General features: G+C 41.7%; 1 protein-coding gene across 2 annotated transcripts in view; it reads left to right on the top strand.

Annotated features, from left to right (window-relative positions):
* Nucleotides 1-20,238, top strand: part of homer1b (homer scaffold protein 1b) — a 123,593-nt gene that overhangs the window by 51,188 nt on the left and 52,167 nt on the right. For both annotated transcript variants that reach the window (XM_021606787.2, XM_021606786.2), the window contains 3 exons: nt 40-171; nt 7,075-7,170; nt 8,308-8,453. In XM_021606787.2, the coding sequence (XP_021462462.2) occupies nt 40-171; nt 7,075-7,170; nt 8,308-8,453 (374 nt within the window). The remainder of the gene's footprint in view (nt 1-39; nt 172-7,074; nt 7,171-8,307; nt 8,454-20,238) is intronic.

Here is a 20,238-nt window from a genome sequence, read left to right on the forward strand (position 1 = left end):
TGTTGTAATTTGATCTAATGTGTGTGTTTGCTCCTGTAGGCGATAATCAACAGTACCATCAGCCCCAACATGACCTTCACAAAGACGTCTCAGAAGTTTGGCCAGTGGGCCGACAGCAGAGCTAACACTGTTTATGGCTTGGGCTTCTCTACTGAACACCACCTGACCAAGGTACACAGACACACGCATCCCTTAAAAGTGGTTCCCTCTGCGCTTTCTTTCTCTCTTCTTCACTGTTCTTTCTTTCTTCTCGCTGGGTAGCTCTTCCACTTTTAGCTCTAATGAGGCAGTATGTGTGTGTGTCAGTGTGTGTGTATGTGGGCGGGTGCTTCTTTCCTCTGCAGTATGATTAAGCTATGTCGTGAGCCCGGGGATGCACGCAGCAGCCCTACTCTCAGACAAGACGGATATGCATACATGCACCCACCCACACACACGCACCCATCTATCCATCCATCCACACACACACACACACACACACACACACACACACACACACACACACACACACACACACACACACACACACACACACGAGTTGTAAATGAGAACTTGTTCTCAAATGGCCTACCTGGTTAAATAAAGGTGAAATAAAAAAAAAAACACACGCACCCACACATACACGCGCACCCACACACGCACACACCCACACACGCACACACATACACATGCACCCACACATACACACGCATCCACACACGGGCGCACACACACTCGCACCCACGCACATATACACACCCACACACATAGAGAGAATAAGCAGAATAATGATGTTCTTAGTCTTATAATCATTAATGTCTTAATTTCATGATTAGGGATATTAACATTGGGTATAAAATCTCAATCAATATTCCACTAGTAATCCAGTAATAATGAACCCTCTGAGCACACACTGGTTGAATCAACGTTGTTTCCATGTAATTTCTATGAAATTGTATGATCTGTTCACCCCAGGGGCCTTGGGTAGGTAACAACACATCTATCACGCTGATCTTCAACATGGGGGGCCCCTCAGGGGTGCATGCTCAGTTCCCTTCTGTACTACCTGTTCGCTCATGACTGCATGACCAGGCACGACTCCAGCACAATCATTAAGTTTACAGATTACACAACGGTGTTAGGCCTGATCACCGACAACAATGAGACAGCCTATATGGAGGTGGTCAGAGACCTGGCTGTGTGGTGACAAGACAACAACCTCTGCCTCAACGTGATCAACACAAAGGAGATGATTGTGGACTACAGGAAACGGAGGACCGAGCACGCCCCCATTCTCATCGACTGGGCTGTAGTGGAGCAGGTTGAGAGATTCAAGTTCCTTGGTGTCCACATCACCAGCAAATTAACATGGTCCAAGCACAGCAAGACAGTCGTGAAGACGACACGAAAAAACCTATTCCCCCACAAGAGACTGAAAATATTTGGCATTTGTCCTCAGATCATCAAATGGTTATACAGCTGCACCATGAAGAAAAGGTTCTACAGCTGCACCATCTAGAGCATCCCGACGGGTTGCATCACTGACGGGTTGCATAACTGCTCGGCCTCTGACCACAAGGCACTACAGAGGGCAGTGCGTACGTCCAAAAAATTGTCAAAGACTCCAGCCACCTAGTTATAGACTACCGCAGGGCAAGCGGTACCGGAGAAGCAAGTCTAGGTCCAAGAGGCTTCTAAACAGCTTCTACCCCCAAGCTATAAGATTCGTAATCAAATGCTTCTAAAGCCATGACATAATTTTCTGGAATTTTCCAAGCTGTTTAATATAAACTTCTGACCCACTGAAATTGGAATATAGTGAATTATAAGTGAAATAATCTGTCTGTAAACAATTGTTGGAAACATTACTTGTGTCATGCACAAAGTAGATGTCCTAACCGACTTGCCAAAACTATAGTTTGTTAACAAGAAACTTGTGGAGTGGTTGAAAAACAAGTTTTAATGACTCCAACCTAAGTGTATGTAAACTTCCGACTTCAACTGTATATACATATCATACCAGTCATCAATTAATAATTTCCTCATATCAGTCGTAGACTCCGTGAATCTGCACAAACCCGGGTCTCACTGATCATTCCGTACCACACAAATGTATTTAATTATTTACTAACAAGCTAAATGATAACATAAGATTCACATACACACACACGGTATAGGTTATTGATTAGAAACGTAATGCGATGACAACAGGTCCCTAGCGGAGCAAGATAATATAACGTGTTACACAAGATGGAGATTTAAAGAGAGAGAGCGAGAGTGAGAGAGAAAGAGAAACAACACTTGGATACATTTGTAAACTGCACTTACTTTTTCCCTGATACCTTGCCCCGAACTAACGATCTTATGGGTAAGAAGTGTAAGGCATGTATTTACATGTTGAAGGTCGTCGTTGGGTATCTCTTTGGTGTTTCTCTGTTTGGCCCAGGCCTTCGTGCGCCGAGTTCCACTTTGTGAGAGAGGTTCGGCCTTGTTCTTTGTATGGCCATCTCCTTCGTTCTCTGGTGTAAATCTCTGACGAGATACAATACTAAGCACAGCTACTCAACCGTGGCATTGTTTGTTAAGAGGTTCTTTTGTCTTCTTCAACCTCATGTTGCGTTTCGGCATCGCGACTAATCGTAGACCCTCTAGTCTGATATGTTAATTCTTAACTCAAGTGCTTTATAACCTTGAGTAGAAAGGGGGCATTTCTGTCTTGCTGACACGCTCCCTGCGTTCCCTGGGGCGTAGCTAGTTATGAGGCAATGTATCAGAATTTACTATGATCTCGTTAGATAACTAAAATCACAGTCTTCTCTTAACAAAAACATTCTCTTTAATCTGGATATTTTCTGCACAACGTAAAGTATGTCAACATGAGATACACATTATGAAAACCCTTCAAGTTACATTATTGTCGTTATAACGTCTTCATTTAACTTTTAATGACATCACAAAATAGTCAATCTTCCACATTCCATCTCTTATCATTACCAAAATTCGGAGGATGAAATAATTGTCCCTGTGTCCATTGTTGGATGTTGTAGTTTTGAGCGATAAACTCTTCATAAGGCAGACATATATTCCAATCACCCATACTAGAGACCAGAAATCAAATCAAATCAAATTTTATTTGTCACATACACATGGTTAGCAGATGTTAATGCTTGTGCTTCTAGTTCCGACAATGCGGTAATAACCAACGAGTAATCTAACCTAACAATTCCACAACTACTACCTTATACACACAAGTGTAAAGGGGTAAAGAATATGTACATAAAGATACAGTGCCTTGCAAAAGTATTCGGCCCACTTGAACTTTGCGACCTTTTGCCACATTTCAGGCTTCAAACATAAAGATATAAAACTGTATTTTTTTGTGAAGAATCAACAACAAGTGGGACACAATCATGAAGTGGAACGACTTTTATTGGATATTTCAAACTTTTTTAACAAATCAAAAACTGAAAAATTGGGCGTGCAAAATTATGAGAAACAAAAATCCAGAAAATCACATTGTAGGATTTTTAATGAATTTATTTGCAAGGGTATGTAAACATTATATTAAGTGGCATTGTTTAAAGTGGCTAGTGATACATTTTTTACATCACTTTCCATTATTAAAGTGCCTGGAGTTAGTATGTTGGCAGCAGCCACTCAATGTTAGTGGTGGCCTTGAGATAGAAGCTGTTTTTCAGTCTCTCGGTCCCAGCTTTGATGCACGTGTACTGACCTCGCCTTCTGGATGATAGCGGGGTAAACAGGCAGTGGCTCGGGTGGTTGTTGTCCTTGATGATCTTTATGGCCTTCCTGTGATATCGGGTGGTGTAGGTGTCCTGGAGGGCAGGTAGTTTGCCCCCGGTGATGTGTTGTGCAGACCTCACTACCCTCTGGAGAGCCTTACGGTTGTAGGCGGAGCAGTTGCCGTACCAGGCGGTGATACAGCCCGACAGGATGCTCTCGATTGTGCATCTGTAGAAGTTTGTGAGTGCTTTTGGTGACAAGCTGAATTTCTTCAGCCTCCTGAGGTTGAAGAGGCGCTGCTGCGCCTTCTTCACAATGCTGTCTGTGTGGGTGGACCAATTCAGTTTGTCTGTGATGTGTACGCTCAGGAACTTAAAACTTACTACCTTCTCCACTACTGTCCCGTCGATGTGGATAGGGGGATGCTCCCTCTGCTGTCTCCTGAAGTCCACAATCATCTCCTTTGTTTTGTTGACGTTGAGTGTGAGGTTATTTTCCTGACACCACACACCGAGGGCCCTCACCTCCTCCCTGTAGTCCGTCTTGTCGTTGTTGGTAATCAAGCCTACCTCTGTAGTGTCGTCCGCAAACTTGATGATTGAGTTGGAGGCGTGCATGGCCACGCAGTCATGGGTGAACAGGAGGTACTGTAGAGGGCTCAGAACGCACCCTTGTGGGGCCCCAGTGTTGATGATCAGCGGGGTGGAGATGTTGTTACCTACCCTCACCACCTGGGGGCGGCCCGTCAGGAAGTCCAGTACCCAGTTGCACAGGGCGTGGTCGAGACCCAGGGTCTCGAGCTTGATGACGAGTTTGGAGGGTACTATGGTGTTAAATGCTGAGCTTTAGTCCACGAACAGCATTCTCACATAGGTATTCCTCTTGTCCAGATGGGTTAGGGCAGTGTGCAGTGTGGTAGCGATTGCTACGTCTGTGGACATATTGGGGCGGTAAGCAAATTGGAGTGGGTCTAGGGTGTCAGGTAGGGTGGAGGTGATTATGGTCCTTGACTAGTCTCTCAAAGCACTTCATGATGACGGAAGTGAGTGCTACAGGGCGGTAGTCGTTTAGTTACCTTAGCTTTCTTGGGAACAGGAATAATGCTGGCCCTCTTGAAGCATGTGGGAACAGCAGACTGGGATAAGGATTGATTGAATATGTCCTTAAACACACCAGCCAGCATGCTCTGAGGACGCAGCTGGGGATGCCTTCTGGGCCTGCAGCGAGGGTTAACACGTTTAAATGTTTTACTCACGTCGGCTGCAGTGAAGGAGTGTCCGCAGGTTTTGGTAGCAGCCGTGTCAGTGGCACTGTATTGTCGAGCAAAGAAGTTATTTAGTCTGTCTGGGAGCCAGACGACGGGGCTGGTTTCCTTTTTGTAATCCGTGATTGACTGTAGACCCTGCCACATACCTCGTGTCTGAGCCGTTGAATTGCAACTCTACTTTGTCTCTATACTGACGCTTAGCTTGTTTGATTGCCTTGCGGAGGGAATAGCTACACTGTTTGTATTCGGTCATATTTCCGGTCACCTTGCCCTGGTTAAAAGCAGTGGTTCTCGCTTTCAGTTTTGCGCGTATGCTGCCATCTTTCCACGGTTTCTGGTTTGGAAATGTTTTAATCGTTGTTGTGGGTATAACATCGCCGATGCACTTTCTAATGAACTTGCTCACCGAATCAGCGTATTCGTCAATGTTGTTGTTGGATGCAATACGGAACATATCCCAATCCACGTGATCGAAGCAGTCTTGAAGCGTGGAATCAGATTGGTCGGACCAGCGTTGAACAGACCTGAGCTTCTTGTTTTAGTCTCTGTCTGTAGGGTGGAAGCAACAAAATGGAGTTGTGGTCAGCTTTTCTGAAAGGAGGGCGGGGGAGGGCCTTATATGCGTCGTGGAAGTTAAAATAACAATGATCCAGGGTTTTACCAGCCTTGGTTGCGCAATCGATATGCTGATAGAATTTAGGGAGTCTTGTTTTCAGATTAGCCTTCAGGTGAACAGAAGGACTTGAGTTCCTGTATGTTGTTATGATCACACTACGTCTCGTTAATCATAAGGCATACTCCCCTGCCCCTCTTCTTATCAGAAAGATGCTTGTCTCTGTCGGCGCGATGCATGAAGAAACCAGCTGGCTGCACCGACTCCGATAGCGTCTCTCGAGTGAGCCATGTTTCCATGAAGCAAAGAACGTTACAGTCTCTGATGTCTCTCTGGAATGCTACCCTTGCTCGGATTTTATCAACCTTGTTGTCAAGAGACTGGCCATTGGCGAGTAGTATGCTAGGGAGTGGTGCGCGATGTGCCTGTCTCCGGAGCCTGACCAGAAGACCGCTTTGCCCCTTTTACGGCGTCGTTGTTTTGGGTCGCCGGCTGGGATCCGATCCATTGTCCTGGGTGGAAGTCAAAACACAGTATCCGCTTCGGGAAAGTCATATTCCTGGTCGTAATGATGGTGAGTTGACGTTGCTCTTATGTTCAGTAGTTCCTCCCGACTGTATGTAATGAAACCTAAGATTACCTGGGGTACCAATGTAAGAAATAACACGTACAAAAACTAAATACTGCATAGTTTCCTAGCAACGCGAAGCGGCCATCTCTGTCGGGGCCATTAAACTCAAGTTAGATATTCTAGTAGGGGGTTTATATGACTAACTGTTAGATATTCTAGTAGGGGTTTATATTACTAGGAGTCTGCTGACTTACAATTTATGATTGATGTAAGGTGTCATAAAAACCCCACATCAATCCCTCTTCCCTCTGTGGGAGAGAGAGAGCTCTGTAGAGCTGATCCACTGTAACCTGATCCTTTGGATCCTCACAATGAAGTCATGACACAATGTATGACAAAGCTGTAAGTCACTTTGGACTTTGGAAAGTGTGACAGAGAACAGCTGGTGGCATAATATAAATTAAGCCCCTCCCACAAGGGAGAGAGAGGGAGAGTGAATCGAGAAAGAGGAGTTTACCCAGTTTGTCTGTGTTTATTTATGTTTCTAATGTTCCTATGATGTTACTATGTCTCTATGTGCATGCCTGTGTCCGCGCACTGGCATGGGTTTTACTGTAAGGGTTACTGTGCCATTCTCTGGTTGACGTACATCGCTCACATTTCTACCGAAGCATTATGGGTAGGGGCCTCCATTCCATAGCCCAAATGTTGGACGTCAAATCAGATGCCTCCCATTTGGTCGCTAATGACAACCTCCTCTACCCTCTTAATACTAACATACTAGTGTGTTTTTTTGTGTGTGCACAGGTGTACCCTAAAGTGACAAATATTTTGTATTAGAACTAGAAATTTACGTTCTACCTCTCAGAGTATGTGACCAGTCTCTGTCTCTCTCTCCAGTTTGCAGAGAAGTTTTCAGAGTATAAGGAGGCAGCACGTCAGGCCAAGGGAAAAAGTCAAGATGGAAAGATGGAACTAGCCACCTCTCCCTCTCAGGTATTCACCACTAAAAACACAGCCACTGCTCCCTCTTAGGTACTCACACTAAAAAGGTCACAACACTCTGCTGTGGTACTTCATAAGTTAACAGCTGGAAAAAAAGAGAACCACGCAACAAACATATGAACTTGGAAATCCCTGCATTTGTTAGATTTTTGTGTTTTCGCTGCATATTTAATTGTCCTCCTTTGAACAGAAATGGAAGAAATTAGGTTGTTTTTAAGATTCAATCCCCAGAGTCCCACCACTTCAAAAACCAGCTTAACACCCTCTCTAGTCCAGGGAAACCCTGCTATTTTACTACACATTGCATCAGTTTACATCACATCATTACATGCACAGAAAACAGGATGCTGATGAATGGTTCCTCCATCCGATTCCTCCATCCAAAAATTATTTGATGCTACACTAAATATGTCAGCACAATGGAAACGGACATTGTTGCACATGTAGAAGTCTGAGAACAGCATTGAGAGTATGATAAGCATACATTAACCCAGCCTTCTTCAATAAGGCCACTTATAAATGTAGATTATGAAATTATACTTTCAATGGGAATGTCCTGAAAGTAATTTCCTACAGTGATTAAGTCTCAGTTATCTCTGTCCGTCAGCCCTAAGTGGTGCATGGTTTGAGTTTGTACAATGGCCAGTTTATAACCCCTTAATTGTTTTGTTTCATGTAATTAAAGTGTGTAAATGTTTAGTTTGGTCACATAGGCTTAATTGTTTGGGAAATAAAGATAAACGTTTATCTGCAATTTCTCTGAGCTACAATAAGCTTTGGCAGGCAGAACAGCTCAGTAATGTCCTCTTGGTAATACAGAGCTATGAGCTTATCACCAGATTCTCCTATCTGTCTCTCTCTATTTGTTTTCTCTTTATTTATTTATTTCCAATTTTCTCGATCTCTCTCTCACGCCGAACAGAGGAAGAAGATGACTGCTGAATCTCCTCATGAAAAAATGACTTGGTTAATTTGAAATAATTTCATTCTCATACAATGCTTGCTCTTTGCTAGATAAATCCAGAATCACTGTTCAGCACTTTCAGACTAATGGGTTTATAAGAAGCACTGTAAACAATTCTTTAGTTATATGTTGATTGATGGATTGATTGCTTGTCCTGTATGTAGGAGTCGCCAGCAGGTGAACTCTCTTCACCTCTGACTCCTGTGACTCCTCCCGCCATGGACAACATCAATGGGACAGATGACCCCTGTGACATCACACCCGATCCCCGTCCTGAACCGTCTCAGAACGCACTGGCTTTCACACACAGGTAACACACACAGGGATGTTAATAAGGGGTTGTGCTGTGTGTGTGTGTGTTTGTGTGTGTGTGTGGGTGTAAACACTGAGTTTACGAAACACTTGCAATGTCAAAATCAAATCAAATGTTATTTGTCACATGCCGAAATACAACAGGTATAGATAGACCTTAAGAGTGAAATGCTTACTTAAATGCCTTTAACCAACAATGCAGTTTTAAGAAAAATAAGAGTTAATAAAAAAAATAAAAAAATAAGACAAATCGAAAAATAACAATAAAAAACAACAATAAAATAACAGTAGTGGTGCTTTATTCAGGGGGCAATGGTACAGAGTCAATGTGCGGGGGCACCGGTTAGTCGAGGTGATTTAGGTAATATGTACATGTAGGTAGAGATAAAGTTACTATGCATGGATAATAAACAGAGAGTATCAGCAGCGTAAAAATGGGGGTGTGGGGGGACAATGCAAATAGTCCAGGTAGCCATTTGATTAGCTGTTATGGCTTGGGGGTAGAAGCTGTTTAGAAGCCTCTTGGACCTAGACTTGGCGCTCTGGTACCGCTTGCCGTGCGGTAGCAGAGAGAACAGTCTATGACTAGGGTGGCTGGAGTCTTTGGCGATTTCTTTGGGTCTTCCTCTGACCCCTCCTGGTATAGAGGTCCTGGGTGGCAGAAAGCTTGGCTCCAGTGATGTACTGGGCCGTACGCACTACCCTCTGTAGTGCCTTGTGGTCAGAGGCTGAGCAGTTGCCATACCAGGCGGTGATGCAACCATGCTCACAATGGTGCAGCTGTAGAATGTTTTGAGGATCTGAGGACCCATGCCAAATCTTTTCAGTCTCCTGAGGGGGAATAGGCGTTGTTGTGCCCTCTTCACGACTGTCTTGGTGTGTTTGGACCATGATAGTTTGTTGGTGATGTGGACACCAAGGAACTTGAAGCTCTCAAGCTGCTCCACTACAGCCCCGTCGATGAGAATGGGGGCATGCTCACCTGGTTATGGACTGACCAGGTGAACACTATGATCCCTTTTTGATGTCACCTGTGAAATCCACTTCAATCCGTGTAGATTTGGGTGGAAGAGACTGGTTAAATCAGGATTTTTAAGCCTTGAGAGAATTGAGACATGAATTGTGTATGTGCGCAATTCAGATGGTGAATGGGAAAGACAAACGATTTAAGTGCCTTTGAACGGGGTATGGTATTAGGTGCAAGGCGCACCGGTTTGAGTGTGTCAAGAACTGCAACGCTGCTGGGTTTTTCACACTCAACAGTTTCCCGTGTGTTTTCAAGAATGGTCCACCACCCAAAGGACATCCAACTAACTTGACACAACTGTGGGAAGCATTGGAGTCCAAATGTGCCAGCATCCCTGTGAAACACTTTTGACACCTCGTTGAGTCCATGCCCCAATGAATTGAGGCTGTTTTGAGGGATGCAATTCAATATTATTCATAAATGGTAGATGCTTCCAGTTTACAGAATAAGACAGAAGTGTGCAAGGCTGAATAAGATAAGGTGTGTGTTTGAGCACTGGGCAGTAGTTGTATATAGTTGGAAGGACAGAAAGAGTGTCACTCAGTGTCTGTGTGTATGATGGGGTAAGTGTGTGTATGTGCCACATTTATAATTTCAAATCTTGGTTTTGTTTAAACTTTATTGTATGAAGACTCACATTTTTCTAAAACCCCCTCTATTTGTATCTTTTCTTTCCAGGGAGCAGTATAAAGCCCGTCGGGTCTGCTCTTTCTGATAGCTTGCTATACAGGTTCTGAAATAGGAGCTCTTTCCTACCCTACCAACACCAACCTCTATAGCTACTAGACCACTAACATCATGACTATAGCACCTCTTTACTGTAGCACACTGATGGAATCACATCATTCAACATCTGTACTTAACTTGAGTTAAGAGAAATAACACTCTCAACATCTGTACTATGACTTCAGTTAAGAGAAATCACACTCTTGCTATCAGACTTATACACCTTTATTATTATATCTCCCTCATTTAAAAACAGAGGTCACTAAAAAACTCCTCAAATGTGACTGACCCCTTGAGTGAAAAATACTGATGCCTTGTTTGGTTCTCTTACTATACTGAACAAAAACATAAACAGAACATGCAACAATTTCTAAGATTACAGTTCATATGAGGAAATCAGTCAATTTAAATAAATGCATTAGGCCCTAATCTATGGATTTCACATGACCCGGAATGCAGATATGCATCTGTTGGTCACAGATACCTTGAAAAAAATAGGCCTCACAATGGGCCTCAAGATCTCAACACAGTATTTTTGTGTATTCAAATTGCAAATGATCAAATGCAATTGTGTTCGTTGTCTGTAGCTTATGCCTGCCCATACAATAACCACACCGCCACCATGGGGCACTCTGTTCACAATGTTGACATCAGCAAACCGATCGCCCACACAACACCATACACGTACTCTGCGGTTGTGAGGCCGCAGAGACGTTGGAGTTGGATGGATGGATTATCTTGGCAAAGGGGAAATGTGCACGTGGAAAATTTTGGTGATCTTTTATTTCAGCTCATGAAACATGGGACCAGCACTTTACATGTTGCGTTTATATTTTTGTTCAGTGTAAATGTTATAGTAATAGATTACGTTATTATATCAAAATGTCTTTATTTTAATGCTATTATAGCTCCATCTTTATTGCAAAAATAGCTTTTCTAAATAGATTTTAATAAATTATTATTAGTACAGTTGGCACTTTCCACAATTTTTCCATTGATCTCTATTGCATTACTTGTAAGAATTATGTTGTTTAGAAATTTAACTTGGTTAGCTGGCCCTCAGAGACTTGTTGTTAATCTGTGTATATTCTTGTGATTTTGTGTCATCTCTTAAAGGACAAATTGTCTTACCTCTCTTGTATTCACATTTTTTTAAACTGGCATGTTGTTTTTATGATGTCATACAGTAGTTTACAGTATGTCAAGATGTGGGGCAAAAAATGCTGCCGTCTATACATTTCTGGGTCTATGATTAGATACTACATATTGATTATGTTCATAGATATTGAATAATGATGACTGAATATTTAATTAAATAGCCCAAGTCCTACCATGCAGGGACTAGTTTTAAGGTTATTCTCCTGAAGGGGTTGATAGAGGATTTATGTAACTCTTGTATAACATATGCAGTGGGGGGTGGGGTAGAGGGAGGGAGAGAAGGAGAGAGGGAGAGCGAGAGGTGCAGTGTCTAAGGGCCTGTGTGTGTGTGTGTCACTGCAACCTAAACATGAGCTTACTGCAGATACGCACACACACACGTATGCACGTACACAGACAAACACCATACACTACACTACACCAAAATACTGCACCAATAACCAGAATTGATTTGTACTTTTTTATTGCACAATAAAGACAAATAAAACTTTATTTTCAACATAAATAATCATGAACAATTTTAATGACCACACTAATACAGATTTCAAATACTGTATGTGTAGTCAAGCATCCCAGTAGGGCATTCATAATATTTTCGAGTACCCACTGGAGACTATTGACATTTCACTGTGGAGAATGAATAAGACCTTACTGATATTCAAAAATGATGTATTCCCTGGGCATAAAAATCACTATGATTGTGGTTCATATTGATTAAAGTCATCAATCAATTTATCTATGTTTTTTTTCCTTCTTTTTTTTCTTCGATTTATCAGTTTGTCTATTAGCTGATATTCAGCAACTGTATTAACCCCCTCTGTAGTGCAGTCCGTTTTGTGAGAATTTGCAGAGGTGCTCTTTAAACACACACACAAGCACAAACACTTTGGTGCAGATTGCTGCATGTGTGGGAGTCAGGACTGATTTTTTTCACTCATGCAAACACCTGCACACACACACACGTGATGTGGTGTTACTTTGTGAACACCAGCTGTTGTTGCTTATTAAGCTGTTGTTCAATCAGGGTGTTAAATTGGCCAGTGTTACCTAATGTTGATTTTTCTGTGTTACATTTCTAGTGTTGATTCAGGTGTTTAATTAAAAAAACTATGTTGGTGTTAATAACAAGTGTTAAACCAAAACTACGCCCATCATTATCATATTTCCCAGCATGCTCTTTTGCAGGTTGCTTTTTAGAAATGTTTTTTTTTATTTTCAATATCTATGTCTAGATATTGAAAAATATATATATATAATTAGTATAATAAGAAAAATCCCCATCAAAGTCCGTCAGTTTAAGCTAGAGACATCAGTTTACATTGGATGTGTCTTAATCCACCTCATCCGCCGATGTTGCACTTCCACATCTGCAGGGGCAGAGCTAGAGCAGTGTTTGTCAGACCTTGAAACATTGGTCTTCTCTGAACGGTTTGGCCTACAAACTAGTATGACCCCTCTATGGAAAGATGAGACTTTCACGAACAAGATGGTGTTCTCTGTTTTGAACAAGCGTCTTGGGACTTGTCTGAAGTTGGTACAGCCGTTCTGACAACTTCTGTCTGTAGCATCCGAACAGTTTGTGCTACACACTAATATGACTCCTTTTTGGGGATTATCTATTGTTCCATATTGTGAATCTGTTATTCAATGCATTTGTATGGGCTAATAGCAGTAAGGCCACATTTAAACTGTGCCCACCCCCCCTCAATCTGTTACTTGAACTTAACACACCCGTTACTGAAATGGGTGTTTCAGTTTAGATGCTTTAGGTAGGTATATTTAGGTATATTTTAGTCTTCCCAACCCGGCAGCAGTGGTGTAAAATATTTAGTCAGAGGTCAGAGGAAGACCCAAAGAAATCGCCAAAGACTCCAGCCACCCTAGTCATAGACTGTTCTCTCTGCTACCGCACGGCAAGCGGTACCAGAGCGCCAAGTCTAGGTCCAAGAGGCTTCTAAACAGCTTCTACCCCCAAGCCATAACAGCTAATCAAATGGCTACCTGGACTATTTGCATTGTCCCCCCACACCCCCATTAAGTAGTACTTAAGTAGATTTTGTGGTATCTCTACTTTACTAATTATATTTTTGACAACTTTTACTTGCAGACTGCAATGCAGACATAGTGTAAAATATATTTTGATTTGTTTAACACTTTTTCGGTTACTACATGATCCCATATATGTTATTCATAGCTGTGATCTCTTCACTATTATTCAAAAATAGTAAAAATAAAGAAAAACCCTTGAACTTGAACTTTTGACATGGTACTGTATATGCTGGGGAATTAAAAATGTATTTACATGTACACTGTTTGTCCAAAATATATTTATGAAATATATAACTTATATGTAAATATATGTAAACTTATAACTTATATGTCATATGTAAATATATCTTAAAATATACAGTACCAGTCAAAAGTTTGGACACACTTACTCATTCCAGGGTTTTTCTTTATTTTTACTATTTTCTACATTGTAGAATAATAGTGAAGACATCAAAACTATGAAATGAAAAGTATGGAATCATGTAGTAACCAAAAAAGTGTTAAACAAATCAAAATATATTTTATATTTGAGATTCTTCAAAGTAGCCATCCTTTGTTTTGATGACAACTTTGCACACTCTTGGCATTCTCTCAACTAGCTTCATGAGGAATGCTTTCCCAACGGTCTTGAAGGAGTTCCCACATATGTGACCGACCTCTTTGATTCGGTCTTATGTAGCATAAGTAGCAAATTTGAAATTGTGTTTTTTACATTGAAAAAAAAAAGCGGAGACACAGAGCTACAAAATTGTATATCATACACTGCTTTGAGGAACAATGGGAAAGTAATTGTGCTTTGAAAGTTGATAAACTTGTAACTTCACTTTTGAGAAAATGGCCTTTGAATGTTTTGGTACCTACTGGAGAGCTGTTCTTTATCTACACCCATTCAGTATCGTTCACACCCTCTTAAGCTTTAGCCCCTGCCATCTCTTTAATGGTTGATCTGAGCATTCTGTCCTAACAACAACAGTCAAGCACTCAAGCTAACATGAGAACCATTCACTGACCATTTTACTCGCCCTAGCAGAGCTGGTGAGGCTGTTTTTATGTTATCCAGAGCGTTGGTGACTGAAACTGTGCTGCTGGCAACAATTGACACTTTTTTGCCAACGTTTACTGACACTGGCCATATTCAACTGGTGTTGGGCGTTCATAAATTCATCAGTTATTCTGCGCTCTGGCACACTTAGACGAGAGCGCTCTGAAATCTGAGTAGATAGCCCAAGATTTACCAGCTACGTCTATCAACAGTTGTCGTAGTGACATTCTATTGAAATGATTACTTGCATAGGGGAGTCTTTTGTTAAGACATGTAGCTAGCTAGCTAGGTAAACGATTAACCATAATCCCAACTCATGACGTTACTACCCTGCATGAATCTGCAGATAGCTAAAATAAAACAGGTTCAATGTTATCTAGCTAACATTAGGCAATAACTAGCAATGCAAATGGCTCTGAGATACAAATAGTAAGATCATAAACGTAACGTTAGCTAGCGAGCCAGCCAGCTAATGTTAGCTAGCTAGCTACAAACTAGCTACAAACTTTCAAAGATCATCACATTTTCCTGATTGACTGACCATGTCTTAAAGTAATGATGGATTATCGTTTCTCTTTGCTTATTTGAGCTGTTCTTGCCGTAATATGGACTTAGCCTTATTTGGTAAAATACCATCTTCTGTATACCACCCCTACCTTGTCATAGCACAACTGATTGGCTCAAACGCATTAAGAAGGAAAGAAATTCCACAAATTAACTTTTAATAAGGCACACCTGTTAATTGAAATGCATTCCAACCTTATTAAGCTGGTTGAGAGAATGCCAAGAGTGTGCAAAGCTGTCATCAAGGCAAAGGGTGCATTGGGAATCTCAAATATAAAATATATTTTGATTTGTTTAACACCTATCTTAACACCTACCTATATCATGTAGAAAATAGTACACTTAAAGAAAATCCCTTGAATGAGTAGGTGTGTCCAAACTTTTGACTGGTACTGTATTTATTTCAAATATTTATATTAGGCTTTGGCATTGGAAAGTATCGGTGTTAAAAGGGCAACACTTTGAAAAGTGTAAATTCAACACTTTCTGGTGTTTCTCATATAAACACTTCAAAAGTGTTTAGTTGAACAAGCACAGTGTTCTATTTACCGATCAAATTTTTCTGTGTGTGCTGCTTGTTTTCAGACTATCTTATGGGCTGGTGAAACACCTGGCATTAACTACAGTATAGCTGACAGGATTTACACTAGTGTGTAGCTGATGGTCTCTCTGTGTTATTTGTGATTTATTATTTGTTTAACAATTATTAATTTAGTTTATCCAGATTAGTCTCATTGAAATGCACTCTTTTTCAAGAGTTATGATTTCAAGAACAGCTCCTCATGTAACAGCGCAGCTTCTTGACATCTGTGATGGGATGTTATTTCCAGTCTGTGGAAGTCCAGTAGATATGTCTGGGTCTCTGTTTACCTGTATTTACCTGTTTGCTCTGCAAAGAATGTGTGTTTACCTGTACCATCTTCTTTATGCTCACAGTCTGATGAACTTCCCTCTCCGGTGTGGTTTCCGTAGCGACGTCGTCATAGACCTAGTTTTGCTTACCACCATTGCTGACATATAGTGGGGAGAACAAGTATTTGATACACTGCCAATTTTGCAGGTTTGCCTACTTACAAAGCATGTAGAGATCATTAATTTTTATCATAGGTACACTTCAACTGTGAGAGACGGAATGTAAAACAAAAATCCAGAAAATGACATTGTATGATTTTTAAGGACATAATTTGCGTTGTATTGCATGACATAAGTATTTGATACATCAGAAAAGCAGAACTTAATATTTGGTACAGAAACCTTTGTTTGCAATTACAGAGATCATACGTTTCCTGTAGTCCTTGACCAGGTTTGCACACATTGCAGCAGGGATTTTGGCCCACTCCTCCATGCAGACCTTCTCCAGATCCTTCAGGTTTCGGGGCTGTCGCTGAGCAATACGGACTTTCAGCTCCCTCCAAATATTTTCTGTTGGGTTCAGGTCTGGAGACTGGCTAGGCCACTCCAGGACCTTGAGATGATTCTTACAGAGCCACTCCTTAGTTGCCCTGGCTGTGTGTTTCGGGTCATTGTCATGCTGGAAGACCCAGCCACGACCCATCTTCAATGCTCTTGTTGAGGGAAGGATGTTTTGGCCAAGATCTCGCGATACATGGCCCCATCCATCCTCCCCTCAATACGGTGCAGTCGTCCTGTCCCCTTTGCAGAAAATCATCCCCAAAGAATGATGTTTCCACCTCCATGCTTCACGGTTGGGATGGTGTTCTTGGGGTTGTACTCATCCTTCTTCTTCCTCCAAACACGGCAAGTGGAGTTTAGACCAAAAAGCTCTATTTTTGTCTCATCAGACCACATGACCTTCTCCCATTCCTCCTCTGGATCATCCAGATGGTCATTAGCAAACTTCAGACGGGCCTGGACATGCGCTGGCTTGAGCAGGGGGACCTTGCGTGCACTGCAGGATTTTAATCCATGACGGCGTAGTGTGTTACTAATGGTTTTCTTTGAGACTGTGGTCCCAGCTCTCTTCAGGTCATTGACCAGGTCCTGCTGTATAGTTCTGGGCTGATCCCTCACCTTCCTCATGATCATTGATGCCCCACGAGGTGAGATCTTGCATGAATACCCAGTCCGAGGGTGATGGACCATCATCTTGAACTTCTTCCATTTTCTAATAATTGCGCCAAAAGTTGTTGCCTTCTCATCAAGCTGCTTGCCTATTGTCCTGTAGCCCATCCCAGCCTTGTGCAGGTCTACAATTGTATCCCTGATGTCCTTACACAGCTCTCTGGTCTTGGCAATTGTGGAGAGGTTGTGGAGAGTCTTGTGGAGAGTCTGTTGTGGAGGGTCTGTTTGATTGAGTGTGTGGACAGGTAATGAGTGGAGAACAGGAGGGCTTCTTAAAGAAAAACCAACAGGTCTGTGAGAGCTGGAATTCTTATTGGTTGGTAGGTGATTAAATATTTATGTCATGCAATGAAATGCAAATTAATTACTTAAAAATTATACAATGTGATTATCTGGATTTTTGTTTTAGATTCTGTCTCTCACAGTTGAAGTGTACCTATGATAAAAATTACAGACCTCTACATGCTTTGTAAGTAGTAAAACTTGCAAAATCGGCAGTGTATCAAATACTTGTTCTCCCCACTGTATGTAGGTGGCTGTGTGTGTGTAAGTGTGTGGGTAAATGAAGACATTGATGATGTTAATGTGTATGTAGCACAGCTGCTTTGTTGCACAGCTGCGCTTTAGCACGGTTCGGATTGAATCCAGGCCTAGGTATTGTGTTATAGCGGGTGTAGCTGTGTGTGTTCCAAAGGTGTGTGTAAGCAGAGATATAAATCATAAATCAGGATTCCATTGGCCAGTTGAACATCTGGATGTCCTTCTGGTGTTTCATGGTGATGTATTGCCTGGGTCCAGCAGCGGAAGGTCCATAAAAGGAGAACTTACCTGACCAACTCTTCTGGTAAACAACAACAACACACTTAAAGAACCACTTTAAACAGTTACAACTGTTTAAACTACACAATTGACGCTCATCTTCTCCACATTACTGCACCATTTCTTCTTTGTTGTCAGCGAAAGTAATGGTGTTTTTTCTGCAAGATATTTTATTTTTACACATATATGTTTTACAATGGTGTTCTTTATTTAGTTATACAGAAAGAGAAAGAAACCCGATCCTTCCCAATTCCCAACTGCCTGTGAGGTGAAAGAGAATAGTTATTTTCTGATTCCTTCAAAAAAGAATGCCCTTAATCTCGCTAAGCTAGACGCTGTATAGTGTGACATTCGGTCTGTAGCGTGGAAATCAAGGCTAGAATAGTCTTAACATCTTTGTAAAGTAAGCATTGATCACACTCCATGTACAGTCGTGGCCAAAAGTTTTGAGAATGACACAAATATTAATTTTCACAATATATGCTGCCTCAGTTTGTATGATGGCAATTTGCATATACTCCAGAATGTTTTGAAGAGTGATCAGATGAATTGCAAAGTCCTTCTTTGCCATGCAAATTAACTGAATCCCCAAAAACATTTCCACTGCATTTCAGCCCTGCCACAAAAGAACCAGCTGACATCATGTCAGGGATTCTCTTATTAACACAGGTGTGAGTGTTGACGAGGACAAGGCTTGAGATCACTATGTCATGCTGATTGAGTTTGAATAACAGACTGGAAGCTTCAAAAGGAGAGTGTTGCTTGGAATCATTGTTCTTCTTCTGTCAACCATGGTTACCTGCGAGGAAACACGTGCCGTCATCATTGCTTTGCACAAAAAGGGCTTCACAGGCAAGGATATCGCTGCCAGAAAGATTGCACCTAAATCAACCATTTATCGGATCATCAAGAACTTCAAGGAAAGCGGTTCAATTGTTGTGAAGAAAGCTTCAGGGCGCCCAAGAAAGTCCAGCAAGTGCCAGGACTGTCTCCTAAAGTTGATTCCGCTGCGGGATTGGGGCACCACCAGTACAGAGCTTGCTCAGGAATGGCAGCAGGCAGGTGTGAGTGCATCTGCACACACAGTGAGGCGAGACTTTTGGAGGATGGCCTGGTGTCAAGAAGGGCAGAAAAGAAGCCACTTCTCTTCAGGAAAAACATCAGGGATAGACTGATATTCTGTAAAAGGTACAGGGATTGGACTGCTGAGGACTGGGGTAAAGTCATTATCTCTGACGAATCCCCTTTCCGATTGTTTGGGGCATCCGGAAAAAAGCTTGTCCGGAGAAGACAAGGTGAGCGCTACCATCAGTCCTGTGTCATGCCAACAGTAAAGCATCCTGAGACCATTCATGTGTGGGGTTGCTTCTCAGCCAAGGGAGTGGGCTCACTCACAATTTTGCCTAAGAACACAGCCATGAATAAATAATGGTACCAACACATCCTCCGAGAGCAACTTCTCCCAACCATCCAGGAACAGTCAATATTTTGGGTCCATGGCCTGGAATCTCCCCAGACCTTAATCCCATTGAGAACTTGTGGTCAATCCTCAAGAGGTGGGTAGAAAAACAAAAACCCACAAACTCCAAGCATTGATTTTGCAATAATAGATTATGCAAGAATGGGTCAGGGTGGATTGCAGAGGTCTTGAAAAGGAAGGGTCAACACTGCAAATATTGACTCTTTGCATCAACTTCATGTAATTGTCAATAAAAGCCTTTGACATTTATGAAATGCTTGTAATTATACTTCAGTATTCCATAGTAACATCTGACAAAAATATCTAAAGACACTGAAGCAGCAAACTTTGTGGAAATTAGTATTTGTGTCATTCTCAAAACTTTTGGCCACGACTGTAGTTAGTTTTCTCTCCATGGTCTCCTAAAATAGCCCGTTGGGCTGAACGGAGTGATTCCTATAACACTGTAGTGTAGATATTCACGGAGCTCTTTTGCAGTCATCATGGCATTATATAGGAATAATGGTTCTATCATAACTGTGATGCTCAGATGCAAGTGTCAAATAAAGCGTTACAATGGAACTTTATTAATTTCAAACTTCATTGACAAACTAAAGATGTTTTACCCAGAAAGAATTACCCAGAAAGAATCACAAAACACTTCAGAAGTTCGACTGAGGGACCTTACAGATAATTGTATATATGAGGTACAGAGATGAGGTAGTCATTCAAAAATCATATTAACACTATTAATGCACACAGAGTGAGTCCATGCACTTGTTAATAAGCAAATTGTTACTCCTGAACTTATTTAGACTTGTCATGACAAAGGGGTTGAATACTTTTGGCTCATGACA

This window comes from Oncorhynchus mykiss, chromosome 6 (genome assembly GCF_013265735.2).
Source record: "Oncorhynchus mykiss isolate Arlee chromosome 6, USDA_OmykA_1.1, whole genome shotgun sequence".
Lineage (NCBI taxonomy): Eukaryota > Metazoa > Chordata > Actinopteri > Salmoniformes > Salmonidae > Oncorhynchus > Oncorhynchus mykiss.